Source organism: Theropithecus gelada, chromosome 14, assembly GCF_003255815.1.
Source record: "Theropithecus gelada isolate Dixy chromosome 14, Tgel_1.0, whole genome shotgun sequence".
Classification (NCBI taxonomy): domain Eukaryota; kingdom Metazoa; phylum Chordata; class Mammalia; order Primates; family Cercopithecidae; genus Theropithecus; species Theropithecus gelada.
Window position 1 is genome coordinate 1,450,512 of NC_037682.1, and position 15,438 is coordinate 1,465,949.

The 15,438-nt window shown below is 66.2% G+C and overlaps 1 protein-coding gene across 1 annotated transcript in view; it reads left to right on the plus strand.

The window, feature by feature from the left end:
• Positions 1–3,158: 3,158 nt before the first annotated feature.
• The window catches only part of MUC5B (mucin 5B, oligomeric mucus/gel-forming), a 34,969-nt gene continuing 22,689 nt past the window's right edge, over positions 3,159–15,438 (plus strand). The window contains 22 exon segments of the mRNA XM_025358488.1: positions 3,159–3,279; positions 5,764–5,820; positions 6,280–6,351; positions 6,690–6,951; positions 7,106–7,220; positions 7,383–7,473; positions 7,749–7,855; positions 8,793–8,994; positions 9,385–9,510; positions 9,906–10,023; positions 10,169–10,307; positions 10,651–10,761; positions 11,125–11,194; positions 11,599–11,736; positions 12,144–12,308; positions 12,587–12,681; positions 12,784–12,910; positions 13,161–13,416; positions 13,924–13,979; positions 14,369–14,469; positions 14,709–14,860; positions 15,300–15,438. Of these exon segments, the coding sequence (XP_025214273.1) occupies positions 3,210–3,279; positions 5,764–5,820; positions 6,280–6,351; positions 6,690–6,951; positions 7,106–7,220; positions 7,383–7,473; positions 7,749–7,855; positions 8,793–8,994; positions 9,385–9,510; positions 9,906–10,023; positions 10,169–10,307; positions 10,651–10,761; positions 11,125–11,194; positions 11,599–11,736; positions 12,144–12,308; positions 12,587–12,681; positions 12,784–12,910; positions 13,161–13,416; positions 13,924–13,979; positions 14,369–14,469; positions 14,709–14,860; positions 15,300–15,438 (2,769 nt within the window). The 5' untranslated portion in view covers positions 3,159–3,209.

Here is a 15,438-nt window from a genome sequence, read left to right on the forward strand (position 1 = left end):
GCCCCCCTTCCCGGCAGGAACCGGCTGCGTCCCTTTCCTTCCTTTATCTCCTGTTTTCAGCGCCTTCAACTGTGAAGACGCAAACTCTTCAAACACACTCTGAGCAAACAGGCCGGACTCCCGGGGCCGCATCCGGGATGTCTCAATAGCTGTGGCCTTGACGTCCACCTCGGACCCCTGCCCCGGACCCAGCCCAGTCCCCAAGGGAGGACAGCCTAGTGGGAGGCACTGCCCGGGGAGGTGCCTAGTGGGAGGGACGAAGACAGAGTCAGGGCCCCCACTTGTTTGGTGTCACTGCGTGCCAGTGGCCACAGGCGGGCGAGGCTCTTCCAGGGTGGAGGCGGGGAGGGTTGGACCACAGGCACTGAGCTGGGACAGGGGAGCTGCTGAGGGTCCCAGCTCTGCCACGGAGAAAACGTTATCTCGCTGATGCAGAGGTGCCCGGCATGCTGGAGCTGGGGGTGAGGGGACTGCTCCCCAGTGGGCCGCCAGCCCCCATGAATGCCGCAGGCACTGGCCGTGGTCAGGGAGGGCAGGGGACAGGTAGTAGGGGCCAGCAGGGGAGACCCCAGGCTTGGCCCCAGCACCCAGGTGGGCATCAGCTTGTGAGCTGGAGCCGCGGGCACGGAGTGGGGAGGCCACCAGGGCTAGTGGCCAAGGTGGGAGACCCAGGTGGGTGTGTCGTGGGGACGTCTGCAGTAGAGGCCCAGGCAGCAGGCACACCCCTCCCCCTGGGTGCGAGGGACAAGGCACCACAGCGTCAGGGAGCCCCCCATTTGCCCAGCCTGGCCTGGAGCAGGCAGGTAGGCCAGGGAGAGGGCTCTGGCTGGGGCCTGGGCGCAGTCACAGTCATGAGCCAGGGGTGGGGGCTCTGGCCCACCCTCCAGACCATCCTCAAGGCCCACTGGCCCAGGCATTCCCTCCCACCCCTCCTGCCGTGCTGCAGCAGGGACTCCCGGCCTGGATATGAAAGAGAGCTTGGAGACCACAGAGACCTTGGAAACTTCAGCTTTGGAATTGATGTCGGTGGGGAAGGGGGAGCACAGGCTCCGGAGTCCCGGAAGTGAGTGGGGAGCAGGGGTCTGCACTGTGCTGAGATCTGGGAGACCCTCCTCCAGCCCAGGTACAGGGCCAGGCAGAAGACCAAGGTGTGCCCTGAGTTAAAGAAACTGCCACAAAGGGAGAAGGCAGGTCCCAGCTTCCGCCACAGGCCTTGCGCTCTGAGGAGTCGCCTGGGGGCCTCAGCCATGAGGGGGTGACAGATGGCAAAATGGGCCAGGTCCATTCACGTTGCTGTGCAGGTGTCTCCGCCCTCCGTTTCCAGAACGTTCTCATCTTCCCAAGCTGAAACCCTGTCCCCATGAAACACCAGCTCCCCATCCCCTCTGCCAGCCCCTGGCGCCCACGGTCCATGCTCCGTTTCTGTGGGTTTCATGACTCCAGGGGCAGCACACGAGCGGCCCCTTCTGCCTTTGTCCTCTGTGTCCACCTACCTCACTGGGCACAGCGACCCCAGCTTCCCTCGTGGAGCAGCCTGGGCCAGCCTCTCTTTTTCACGGCTGAACTCTATTCCACCGCACAGATCGGCCTCACGACGCTGGCCCAGTCCTCCATCCAGGACACATGAGCAGCTTCTGCCCTTTGTCAGTGATGCTGCTGTGAACACGGGGGTGCAAATGTCCCTCATGACCCGCCTTCAGTTCTTCCGGGGACAGACCCAGAGTGGAGGTGCTGGTCACCCCCACCGGCAGGGCACAGGGCTCCAGGTCTCCACGTCTCTGCCAACACTTCTTACTTCCTGTGTTTCTGGATCCCCGCCGTCCTACTGAGCGTGAGGCAGGTCAGAAGCTTTGAAGATGGGCTTTCCTCTTGCCCCAGAAATTCCACCTCTAAGAATTTAACTTCAGAAAGACAAACGCGGGGGAGCTGGCGCAGGGCCCCCGTGGCGGGGACTGTCACGCAAACAAAACAACAGACCTGGAGGCCAACCTAGGGTCCCCGTGGGGTCGGACGAGGTCACACCACCCGACCTGGTGCTTCCCGGAAACCTAGGGTCCATGTCACGGAGCATTCAGGACACTGGTAGCCAGGGAGCCAGAGGGTGGGAGCGTCTCAAGTGCAGGGCACACGGGCAGGAGGCGTTTGCAGGTGTTTGCAGCGCGGACCGAGTGTCCTGTAGATGACACTGTCTGCCCTGTAGATGACGTTGGTCGGGGAGGTTTACCACGTGGCCCCCGGGAAGCCCACCCAGCCCCAGTGTGAGGTGCTAGGCTTCCGAGGCTCCCACCTGGGGCAGGCTGAGGACCCCGGGCAGGTCCAGGACCTCCAGGAGCCGCTGCGTCCTCAACCCTGCCCAGGTTAATGAGGGGCCCAGAGTGAGGTGGAGGCCAAATGGGACTCAGGGCTGGAGCCTCTGGCCTGGCTGGACCAGGGCTGGCATTGGACAAGCACGGCTGACTCCCGATATGCATGGCCAGGGGACACTCTGGGCCTCAGTTTCCCCTTGAACATGAACCTGGAAACAGATGAGCCCAGAGACCTCCCATGGTCTTCAAGGGGTTCTGGTCAGCTGGGCTGGGATCTCCAGAAATGGGGCCTCCTCCAGGGACCCCCACAAGCCACCCAGCCTGAGCATCCTGGCCACGTGCATGCCTGAGCTGAGCAGGAGCCTCCTGGCCTTCCCGCTGGCTAAGCAGTGGCCGGAGAGGAGCTCCAGCCTCGTGGGCCCTCCCCGGGCCTCAGGCACCCATGGTGAGTGGCTGGGGGAGCTGCCCAGAGGCTGGGGTTCCCTCCCAGTGGAGCGGAGTGGGGCTGAGTGTGAGACAGGCTGGCTGACCACCGTTTCCAGGGACCCTGTGCCCAAGGCCAGCCCTGCCCTCCAGCAGCTTTGCCATCTAGGAAGGTGCCAAGCGGGACGGGCCCTTCTCCTCTCCCTTCCGATTCTCAGAAGCTGCTGGGGGTGGGGGCGTCCTGGGCCTCAGGGCACAGAGCTGCAAATCCTTCCTGATCCAGGCCTCTCCCCTGCCACAGCCCCTCCCCGAGAGCAAACACACGTGGCTGGCGCGGGAAAGAGCAGGGTGCCCTGCGTGGCCTGGCCTGGCTTGGGGCCAACACTCCCTGCTACATAAGCTGGGGCCCCCAGGGGAGCAAGCACCCGGCCCAGCTCCCTCCCTGCCCGTCCGCACCCCCCACCTGTGCCAGTCCCCAGGATGGGTGCCCTGAGCACGTGCCGGACGCTGGTGTTGGCTCTGGCGGCCGTGCTCCTGGTGCAGCAGGCAGGTAAGAGCCCCCCGACTCAGCCCCCTCTAGGATGCCGTCTTCACGGTGGGGATCTCTGCAGGCCGCTTGCCTGGGAGCTTCTCCTGCAGAGTGGACGGGCAGATCCCCCTAGGATCCTGAGTATCCTGGATGGGACCCTACGTGTCCCCAGCACAGAGCTCTCTGGCCCCATGGGCCCACAGTGTCAGGGAACTCAGGGACTGGCTTGGATGGGATGTCCAGGGGAAGTTGGGCCCCTGACTGCAGGGCAAGGACCCTGGGAGACCACCGAAAGGGTCTTGGTCTTGGGGGTGAGACAGGAGTGGGCAATGGGGGAGGGGGCCACGGCTGCGGGTCTCTCTGGAGCCCTGTGAGGCCCAGGCATCACAGTAAACAGGGGTGGGCTTAGTGTGGGCCCCTGCCCAGGACCGGCTTTGCCCTTCACGACCAGCCTGGGGATCACAGCTGGCAGGGCAGGTGAGGGCACCACCCTCAAGGGTTGCACAGCCAGCCGCGAGAGCCCTGGCCTCAACCCACGCGTGACTCCCACAGGTCATCTGCGGGCATCTCAGGCCGCACGGGCTGCCTGGCTCTCAGCCAAGCATTTTCCCTCGTCTGCCATCTCTTGGCCAGAGCCGCAGCTTTAATACTTACTGTCAACAGAGAAAGATGCGGCCCCAGGGGCCACCTGGAGACACCCAGCCGGGCTGGCCAAGAGGCAGCTGCAGTCCCTCCCTGCCCTGCCGTCCACTCCCTCCCAAGCTTGGGGTCTGGGCTGGGCAGGCGAGGCTCCCCGGGGGCTCTCTCTGTCTGTGGAAGGGAGGCTGGGTGGTCAGCAGGGCTGGAGGTAGGCGGCTTCCCCCAGTGGCTCCCAGCCTGGGCCTGGGGGGAGCTGCCTCTGACCACAAGGTTTGGGCGCTGGTTTGACCAGAATAGCCACATCCTTGCATCTAGTTCTTCCAGGCCATGCAGCCTGGGTTCCCCTCACCCGAGCAGGCAGGGCCCAGGGACTGTCAGCCCCCACGTCCTCCAGTCCTCCATGCACATCCAAGTTGGGGAGATCAAGCCCTCGGCAGGGACTGTGCTTTAGTCACAAGATGCCCGTCCTATGGCCGGGGCAAGGTGGGCCCTGCACAGAGCTGCTTCACGTTAGGGGACACACCCCAGGGTGATGGGAGGGCTGGTGGCGGGCGCTTCTCTGGCCTCAAGATGGAGGCCCAGGTGGCCCAGTCCAACGAGGGCACGGCATGGAGCAGATGACCAAGGGCGGTCAGCCTGGGTGGGGAGGGGCTGCCTGGGTGGGGAAGGGCTGCCTGGGGCTGCCAGGGGCTGCTGGGGTGGGGAGGGGCTCCCTGGGGTAGGGAGGGGCTGCCTGGGGTGGGCACCAGTGCGTGGGAGTGGCTAAGTGGGCCGGCACACGTGGGCAGGGCTGTGGGCTGGGGGTTGGGGTGGAGGACACAGGGAGCAGCTGGCCTTCTGGGAAAGGCAGTCAACCTGGACCTCTGGAGGCGGCCCCTGCTGTGGTTCCCAGATGTCAGCAGGACCTGACTGGAAAAGCCAGGCAGGGCCAGGCCAGAGCACAAACCACAGGGGCCAGCCCCTCGCTGAGCCCTGACCGTGCTGTGGGGGCTGGGGCCTCACCTCCCGCCTCCCCAGGAAGCACAGGTTTGGGCTGGGCCATCTCAGATCAGGCTCCAGGGAGGAGCTCTGGGGCCCGGTGAAGGGGGCACCCCAACCCAAACCGAGCAGACAATGGCCTGGGGGCCAGGGGGCCAGGGGGCCTCAGAGTCCTGGGGGTTGGAGCTGCCTCTTCCCAGGCTCTCAGCCCAGAGTCCAGCCTCCATGGGACTGGTGGGTGAGGCCTTGCCCGGAGGCGGTGGTCAGCCTGGGGGACCTTGGCGCCATCCCAGTATCTACAGCCTCACAGCCCCGAGGCCTGCCCCCACCCCGCCCCACTCGCCCGGACTTAGGGATCGAAACTGGCTCTGGGCTTAGGTTTCTGCTAAGTCACGCCTGGAAGGTTCCAAGTGTGTCCTCCCAACAAAGCTGGCCTTTGTCCTTCTCCAGGGGACGTGTGGGATGAGGCGGAATCCCCCCTTGGGGCGGCCAACGCCTTTTCCTGATTCCATTTTCTCCCCCATCACTTCAGAAGGAGGCACCATCCCCGCATGTCAGTTGGGGAGGGCTGGGGTCTCTGGCCAGGTGCAGGTCGTGCCGGGGGCAGCTCAGGGCTCCCTGCTGGAAGCTTCCATCCCGCAGGCTTTCCATAGCATTGAGTGGCGGGGGAGGCATCTGTGGTTGACGGTTGCGGTAGCCTGAGCGGCTGGGGAGGAGTCCCGGCCTTGGCCAGAGTGTGCCGTGCGGGTGACCCTGCAGAGTGTGGAGACCGTCACCGTGGACCCCACATGAGGCTGTCGCACCAGGGATGTGGCCGGGTCCACGGTCAGGTTGGTGGCCGGCAGCCACATCTGGTTCCTCACTGACTCCCATCCCCTCTTCCCACAGAGACCCAGGGCCCTGCGGAGCCGAGCTGGGGCAGTGCAGGGCACACCACAGATGGCGGTACGTGGCCAGGCTCGGGTGGGGGGTTCCTGACCAGGCTGGAGGTGCTGGGATTTGGGCTGGGGCAGGCAGATGCCTCTCCAAGCAGCCATAGGTCCGACAGAGACCCTCCCTGGGTCCCCTGCCCAGGACAATGCCCGGCACCTGAGGCAGAGCTGGACGCTCCAAAGAAGAGGAAAGTGCAAAGCAGAGAGACTTGCACACACACACACACACGTGCAGGCACACGTGCGCCCACACTTGCACCAGCACACACACGTGTGCACACAGGCCAAAACACAAGGCAGCAGTGTTTCTGAGCAGACAGGGCCAAGGGTGAAGGGGCTGCCTTGCCCCCAGCCCATCAGTTTCGGGCTCCCCTTCAACTCTGGTGGCTGGCGAGGAGGGTGGGACCCGGGGAGGGTGTCTCTGCTGCCCCTTCCCGGCCACGTTCCTGGGGTGACCGGCCTTCGCTCACAGGTGCCCCGACGTCCTCGCCCACCCGGCGTGTGAGCTTTGTTCCACCCGTCACTGTCTTCCCCAGCCTGAGCCGTAAGCAGACGCCATCCCTGCCGGCTGGGAAGGGGGTGTTTGCCAGCCCCAAAGGTGGGGGCCCAGATCTAGGGGTGCAGTTGCCACCAGGTGGGGCCATTGGGCCAGACCCAGAGTCCTCCCTCTGGGCGGTCTCCTGATTACTGGCCGCCCTGGGGGATGGGGACGGGTCAGGGGTCTTGGAGCGAAACAGAGGCAGCCCAGGGTGAACCAGGCAGGGCACAGCCAGCAGCCGACCATGGGCTTTTCTGCTCCAAAAACCAGGGCACCTCAGCCCAGGGGAGGCTACCCCGTGGGGGGCTGGCATGGGGGTGGGCCTCATCCCACGCTCCCCACAGCCCTGAACCCGGCACACAACGGGCGGGTGTGCAGCACCTGGGGCGACTTCCACTACAAGACCTTCGACGGTGACGTCTTCCGCTTCCCCGGCCTCTGCAACTACGTGTTCTCCGAGCACTGCGGCGCCGCCTATGAGGACTTCAACGTCCAGCTACGCAGAGGCCTGGTGGGCTCCAGGCCTGTGGTCACCCGTGTTGTCATCAAGGCCCAGGGGCTGGTGCTAGAGGCGTCCAATGGCTCTGTCCTTGTCAACGGGCAGCGGTGAGCTGGCCACCCTGGGGAGAGGCGAGGGCCGGGCCACGTGGTGTGACCTCCCCACACGGCCGTGTCTGACCTGGGCCAGGGCGGGGGTGGGGTTGGGCGGGCGGGCAGCCGGGAGGGCTGGGCCCAGGGAGAGACCCAGCTGTCTGTGCAGGGAGGAGCTGCCTTACAGCCGCACTGGGCTCCTGGTGGAGCAGAGCGGGGACTACGTCAAGGTCAGCATCCGGCTGGTCCTGACCTTCCTGTGGAACGGAGAGGACAGTGCCCTGGTGAGGAAGCCCTCTCGTCCCTTGCCCCTCCAGGCCTGGCCACAAAACCCCCGCAGGGGTCAAGGGACGCCTCCCTGGGCTTGGGGTCCCAGGGCTTGGGGCATGTTGCCAGTGGGGGGATCAGAAGTCCTGAGGCTGGAGCTGCTCCTCCCCTACTCTCAGCTGGAGCTGGACCCCAAATACGCCAACCAGACCTGTGGCCTGTGCGGGGACTTCAACGGCCTCCCAGCCTTCAACGAGTTCTATGCCCACAGTGAGTGCCACCTGGGCGAGGGGGCGGTGACCGATTATGTCAGCCAGCCAAGGGTCACAGTCCCATGGAGGCTGGGAGGGGTGGAGTGGGGACCGGGCACCGGGCAGGGAGGGGTCACAAGGGCTGTGCCCTACATGGTGGGAGGAGCGCCCCTCGGGCACATCGGGCCCTAGGCAGGAGTGGGAGTCCTCTGGCCTGGGCTCAGGAAGTGGGAGCCCATACCCTGTCCCCAGGATCCCCTCAGAGCCACCACACTCCTGCTTTCTTCCCGGCAGATGCCAGACTGACCCCGCTCCAGTTTGGGAACCTGCAGAAGTTGGATGGGCCCACGGAGCAGTGCCCGGACCCGCTGCCCTTGCTGGCCAGCAACTGCACAGATGAGGTGAGTTTCCCCCCAACCCCCAGCTCCTGGGCAGGGACGGCCTCCAGAGGTGAGCCCCTCGCTCCTGGGCAGGGACGGCCTCCAGGTCCAGGGGGAGCCAGGCCGAGGTCTGAGGAACGTTCCCAGCTGGAGGAGAGATGGTGGCGTTGGAGGGAGGCCTGGCAGCCACCCTCTGTGTGCTCAGTTCCACGGTACACACTGTCCAAGTGTGGTGATGTGTGTGTTCCTCAGGCCACGTGTGTGACAAGCTGTGCGAGCAAATATAGGCCCATGCTGCACGGGCTGGGCTGAGGGTGGGTACTCGGGGAGCCTGGAGCCAGCTCTTCCCACCAGCAGGGGGACTCAGAAGGGGCCTGGAGGCTCCAGGATCCCTAAATCAGCAGAATCTCTGAGCCTTAAATTGGGCATTGAATGACAGCAGCAGCCCCCCGGGAGCTGGGCCCCACAGCCCACAGCCCGGGGCCTGGGAAGGGAGGACACTCAACACTGGACTGCCCTGAACTTGCCAGGCTACCTGGAGAGGCAGGGCCTGCGCCTCCCCTCCTTGGCTCTGCCTCCCGGGGCGGGGTCTGCACCTTTCTTCAGAGAGGTGGGGCCTCCACCTCCCCTCCTTGGCTCCGCCTCTGGGGCGGGGTCTGCACCTGCCCTCCTTGGTTCCGCCTCCTGGGGCGGGGTCTGCACCTTTCTTGGGTGCTCACTTCGTGGGCAGGCACATCCCGGGTGGGGGATTCAGAGTCATGGGTCACTCCCCAAGGGCCAAGCAGAGCTCTGCACCGGCAGCTACACGGCCACAGTGGGTGGAAGGGATGGGGCTGGGTACAAGAAACCTCGATGGGGAGAGGGCTTCCCAGCCTGGCCTGCCATGGGTCCTGTTCCAGCACTGTGGCAGCCCCCATGGAGGGCAGGGGTGCCCAACCTGGCCCACTGTGCTCCCCAGGAAGGCATTTGCCACCACACCCTGCTGGGGCCGGCCTTTGCGGAGTGCCACGCACTGGTGGACAGCGCCCCGTACCTGGCTGCCTGCGCCCAGGACCTGTGCCGCTGCCCCACCTGCCCGTGTGCCACCTTTGTGGAATACTCACGCCAGTGCGCCCACGCGGGGGGCCAGCCGCAGAACTGGAGGCACCCTGAGCTCTGCCGTGAGTGCTCCCAGGGCCTTTGCCAAGGATTGCGCTGGAGAGAAGGGGCAGGGGGAGCGCTTTGGGGGCCATAGGCGGGTGGGGAGGCCTGGGGGACAGGGATGGAGGGCAAAGGACACACCCCAGGCATAGTGGGCAGAGGCCACCCCAGGACCCCAGGAGGGGATGGTGCCTCCGGGGGCTGCAGGAGAAGAAGAGGCTGTGCAGGTGGCGGGGACTGGGACTGGAGGGAGGAGCTGCTATGATGAGGGGCATCAGGGCCACCCTGAGGCCCAGCTCTGGCTTCTGCGGACTTGGCGGCAAGTGGAAGGCGGTGGAAGGTGGCTGGAGCTGACCACGCGGGCAGTACAGGGCCCTTCCCCTGGCCCAGCCCTGCCTCCTTTTGTGCAGCCCGGACCTGCCCCGTCAACATGCAGCACCGGGAGTGTGGCTCACCCTGCGTGGACACCTGCTCCAACCCCCAGCGTGCGCAGCTCTGCGAGGACCACTGTGTGGATGGCTGCTTCTGCCCCCCAGGCAGGTCTCGCATGCCCTGGGCCCCCTCAGGGGGCTTTCACGTCCCTGTTCCCAGCCCCGCCCCCAGCCTCATCAGGCCTGGAAGCAGAGCCCCTCATGCCAGAGGGTCCCACCAGAGGGCCCAGGGTGGGAAGGGCACTGGCTGGGAGGGTGCCGGAAGACCTCACGATGCGTGGAGGGAGGCAGAGCAGTGCCATGAGCCAGTTGGGTCTGGTAGGGAAACTGAGGCCCAGAGGTGCTTGGTGTTCATCCAAGTGGGTGGGGCTCAGGGCAGGGGTGGTGTCCTGGAGCAGGAGTTCCTCCCCGAGGGAGGCGGCTTGTCCCCAAGGCTGCGGTCTTCTGACCTTGGTGTCCCCCATGCATGGGCCGGTCCTGCCTCACGCCCTGCCCCACAGGCACGGTGCTGGATGATGTCACGCACTCTGGCTGCCTGCCCCTCGGGCAGTGCCCCTGCACCCACGGTGGCCGCACCTACAGCCCGGGCGCCTCCGTCAACACCACCTGCAGCTCCTGGTACCTATGAACCCGCCAGCCTCTGCCTGGGGTGGGGTGTGGAGCTCCTGGTGTGCACCCGCCAGCCTCTGCCTGGGGTGGGGTGTGGAGGGTGGGGCCCACCTCCTCCTGACATGTCTGTTCTGCTCATGGCCTCCCTCCCCAGCACCTGCTCTGGGGGGCTATGGCAGTGCCAGGACCTGCCGTGCCCTGGCACCTGCTCCGTGCAGGGCGGGGCCCACATCTCCACCTATGACGAGAAACTTTACGACCTGCATGGCGACTGCAGCTACGTTCTGTCCAAGGTCTGGGCACAGGGCCGGGTCTTCGGACACCCAGGTCCTCCCGGGATCCTCACGCCCCTTCCGCCCAGGGGAGACCTCCACGATGGTCATAGAGGGCCGGATGTTCCTACTGGGGGGAAGCCCTGGGTCCCCATGATGGTCATAGAGGGGTGGTTCTCCCTGCTGAGCATCACGGGACCAAGAAGCCCCCAGGCCCTGAGACAAGCTGCTGGGAGGTGACCAGAGGTGCCAAGGGACACCTCCTCACAGAGCCACATCCCCCACATGGGCATCCCCAGCACGCTTTTGGGGGGCCCCCACATCATCGAGCCAGGCCCAATGCACGCGTGGGTCCTTCCCCTAGAAATGTGCTGATGGCAGCTTCACCGTCCTGGCCGAACTGCGGAAGTGTGGACTGACGGACAACGAGAACTGCCTGAAGGCCGTGACGCTCAGCCTGGACGGCGGGGACACGGTGAGTTACTCTTAGCATGGACGGCGGGTACACAGTAAGGGCCTGGCTGGGGCCCTGGGCTGGGACAGGAAGGGGCGTGCGAAGATGTGCAGGGAGTGAGCACGGTCAGGTCCCCCCTCCAGCCCCAAGGTGGGGTCCCCCCTCCCGCCCTGAGGTGGGGTCCCCCCTCCCACCCTCAGGTCGGGTCCCCCCTCCAGCCCCAAAGTCAGGTCCCCCCTCCAGCTCCAAGGTCAGGCCCTCCCGGGAGGGAAATGCAGAGCCCACCGCAGGTCCAGGCCTGAGCTTCCTGTGGGCTGTCCCTCATTTGAGAGTCGGGAACAGGTTCCTCCGCAGAGCTGACCTCCTGCCCGCCTCCTCCCACAGGCCATCCGGGTCCAGGCAGACGGCAGCGTGTTCCTCAACTCCATCTACACGCAGCTGCCCCTGTCGGCAGGTACGTGGCTCTCCCAGGACGGCTGGGCCGGGTGGCGCCTCCTAGCAGCGTCCGCTCCATCCCCTGCTAGCTCTCTGTGGCCTTGGGCAGCTCCAAGAGCTTCCTGTGCTCGGTTTCTCATCTGCAGAGTGGGAATGCCAGGCTCCCGTCCAGGTAGCTGTGGGGAACCCACATCCAGCTCGCTCAGTCCCACTCTGTCGGGGAGCCTAGAATCTCCACCTGAGCCGGCTTGGCGGCCACAGGCCTGGGACAGGGAGCATGAGGGCTCCTGGCCACTCCTGGGTCTCATTCCCGGGTCTCAGTGGGGTGGCCCGGCCCACTGGATGCCCTGCCCCTCCAATCTGGCCAGATCTGGCCCTGCACCCCTGCACCCCTGACCGGCCTCTCTCCCACACTCCCGGCAGCCAACATCACCCTGTTCACACCCTCGAGCTTCTTCATCGTGGTGCACACAGGCCTCGGGCTGCAGCTGCTGGTGCAGCTGGTGCCGCTCATGCAGGTGTTTGTCAGGCTGGACCCCGCCCACCAGGGCCAGATGTGCGGTGAGGCTGGGCAGGAGCCTTCGGGGACAGGGCCAGTGGGGACGGGGCCTGGACTAGCGCCAGGCTGCAGGGAGGGGCAGGCAGAGGCGGGCAGGGGACAAGGGAGAGGGCTGCTCCCAGAGCATGGCGGAGACCCTGGTGCCGCCAGCACAGGACGCCAACATATGACTGGCGGCCCCGGAAGCAACCAGCTGGGAGGATGGAGCGGGCAGCCCTGCCCTGGCTCAGGCCAGCTTTGCACAGGGGCTGCCCCCCACTGGGGCTTATCTGTAGAGGGTTCTGGAAGCAGAATCCTGGGACAGAGCTCCCAGCCGTTCCACCCTGTGTGGTGCCTGGAGGGATGGCAGGGGTGGGGAGCCGGGTGGGCCCAACCGCGGCTGCTGACATCCCCCAACCCTGGCTCGCAGGCCTGTGTGGGAACTTCAACCAGAACCAGGCTGACGACTTCGCAGCCCTCAGCGGGGTGGTGGAGGCCACAGGCGCAGCCTTCGCCAACACCTGGAAGGCCCAGGCTGCCTGCGCCAATGCCAGGAACAGCTTTGAGGACCCCTGCTCCCTCAGTGTGGAGAATGGTACTCCTGGCCCCCACCCCCACAGTCACCCCAGGCTCAAGTGCCACCTAGCACCTTCCTGTCCCCTGGGCCACGGGTGGGATTGGGGACCCCATGGAGGCGGGTGGGAGGCATCGGGACGAGGTGCTTGGGACCAGGCGGCCAGAAGCCCCCAAGTCGCGGCAGGTAAGCCCCAAATTCCAGCTCACTGTTCCCCAGGCTGAGGGGGTGCAGGCCTGTGTGTTGGGGGTGTGGGCTTTGTGGCAGGGCATGGAGATGGGGCCGGGTCTTCCCCACAGAGAACTACGCCCGGCACTGGTGCTCACGCCTGACTGACCCCACCGGCTCCTTCTCGCGCTGCCACTCCGTCATCAACCCCAAGCCCTTCCACTCGGTAAGAGGCCGTGAGGCCAGATCCCTACCCCTGGGTGGGGTGGGTGGGGGAGCCCTGGCGGGCTGGGGTCCCTGATGCCCCGACACCCGCCCACCTCCACAGAACTGCCTGTTTGACACCTGCAACTGTGAGCGGAGCGAGGACTGCCTGTGCGCCGCGCTGTCCTCCTATGTGCACGCCTGTGCCGCCAAGGGCGTGCAGCTCAGCGGCTGGAGGGATGGCGTCTGCAGTGAGTGCCTGCACTGGAGGGGGGATGTGTCCACGCTGTGTGGGGTGCGGGGGACCCTGGCTGGCAGCAGCCGTCACTCACACGGTTCTCAGCCCAGAGCTTTGTGCCTCCTCATCCCAGCCTCGCAAGAACCTTGTATCCTTGCGATCACCACATCACAGACAGGGATGCTGAGTTGAAGATGGGGTGGGTGGGGGCTGGCCAGGCTGCTCGGCCGCTGACCTGTCCTCCCTGGCCCCACCGACCATAGCCAAGTACATGCAGAACTGCCCCAAGTCCCAGCGCTATGCCTACGTGGTGGACGCCTGCCAGCCGACTTGCCGAGGCCTGAGTGAGGCCGACGTCACCTGCAGCGTTTCCTTTGTGCCTGTGGATGGCTGCACCTGCCCCACGGGCACCTTCCTCAATGACGCGGGCGCCTGTGTGCCCGCCCGGGAGTGCCCCTGCTATGTTCACGGCACCGTGCTGGCTCCTGGAGAGGTCGTGCACGACGAAGGCGCTGTGTGGTAAGGGGCTGGGCAGGGGGGAAAGCGGGTCCCTGAGTGCTCCTCAAAGCCACTTCCCGCCCTCCCCAAAGGCTTCTGTGCCTCCCCACGAGGGTTCTGAGACACGAGGGGCCAGGCTGGGGAGGGCGGCGCAGGGTGGACCCAGCACATTCTAAAGAGAAAATTCCCGGCTGGGAAAGAGGCCAGGAGTGGAGGTGGCCCTGGGAGGACGCCTGCTGGCTGTTCTCAGCTGGGTCCAAACAGCAGCCCCTGCCAGGAAAGGTGGGTGGCCCCCACTCCCACTCTGGTTCAAAGGCTGCTGCTAACTGCAGGGTCCTGGCTGCTTTGTCGCCCACCTGTGTGTATTTACCCACGCGCCTCCCAGCGAACAGTGGCAGGCACTGTCCCGTCTCACGAGGAGGAGGCCAGGCTGGGGAGGCCCAGCGCTCTGTGGGTGCTCGGGAGCCTGGGGGTGGGGTCTGTGGGGTGAGGGCGGCAGGTCCAGGCCAGGCCGTCCATCTCTTGTAGCTCGTGTGAGGGTGGGAAGCTGAGCTGCCTGGGAGCCTCTCTGCAGAAAAGCACAGGTAAGCGCCACCCTGCCCCACACTGCCCAGCCCCGCCCCGCCCAGCCCCGCCCCGCCACGCACAGCCCCGCCCCGCCACGCACAGCCACGCACAGCCCCGCCCCGCCTCGCCCCGACTCGCCCCACCCCACCTGAGCCCTGCCGGACCAGGTCAGTCCTCACCTGGGCTCTGCCACAGGCACCCATGCCCCGACACGCCAGGGACAGAGGAGCCAATGGGTCTCTGCCCCGCAGTGTGGCCGGGGTGTCCTGGGGTTGGGGGCTGCAGGTTTCATGGAAGCTTTGGCTCGGGGGCTGCTAGCTTGGCCAGCAGGACAGGCTCAGGGCTGCCCAGGGTCAGTCGAGGGCTGCCCTTCCCCAGAACCCCTCCCACCAAGCTCTGCCCCCAGGGTGTGTGGCCCCCATGGTGTACCTGAACTGCAGCAACAGCTCGGCGGGCACCCCTGGGGCCGAGTGCCTCCGGAGCTGCCACACGCTGGACGTGGGCTGTGTGAGTTCCTGGCCCCGGCTGTCCCGTGCTTCAGGGAGGGGTGGGCAGGGAAGGGGTCCCAGCTTTCCCAGCTCCCGAGCCCAGGGATCTGGTGGTCCTGGAGACACTTACCCACCCGGAAGCTCCGCCCCGGCCCGTGAATTGCCCTGGGGGCCACTGGGTGCGCCTGTCTCAGAGGGTGAGTGGCATCTGCCTACCCTGGTGTCCAGCCCTGACTGGTACCTGCCTGGGCCCCACAGTTCAGCACACACTGCGTGTCCGGCTGTGTCTGTCCCCCGGGGCTGGTGTCAGACGGGAGTGGGGGCTGCATCGCCGAGGAGGACTGCCCCTGCGTGCACAACGAGGCCACCTACAAGCCTGGAGACACCATCAGGGTCGACTGCAACACCTGGTGGGTCGTGGGTCCCTCGGAGGCAGCGGGCAGGGAGGGCAGCGGGCGGGGAGGGAAGGGGGCAGGGAGGGCAGTGGGTGGGGAGGGCAGCGGGCGGGGAGGGAAGGGGGCGGGGAGGGCAGTGGGTGGGGAGGGCAGGGGGCCAGCTGGCCAGGGCAAGATGGGGTCGTAACAGGAGACAGAGTTGCTGGGAAAGCCATGGGCCGTCCTGTGCGTCCTCTGGAAGGTGGCCTAGGGCCAGTGGTGCTACCAGGAGCCTGGTGAGGCTGCGTGCCCTGCATTCACAGTGGGGAACGCCACCCCTTCCACCGAGGACGGGTCAGACTGGGCCTGGGGAGGCTGAGGCCGTGTGCTGACCTGCACAGGCCTGGGTGCAGGGTCTCAGGAAGGCCAGGAGGGCAGGCCCCTGTGAGCAGGCACCGTCCCTGGTCCCTCGCAGCACCTGCAGGAACCGGAGGTGGGAGTGCAGCCACCGGCTCTGCCTAGGCACCTGCGTGGCCTATGGGGATGGCCACTTCATCACCTTTGATGGCGAGCGTTACAGCTTTGAAGGCAGTTGCGAGTACATCCTGGCCCAG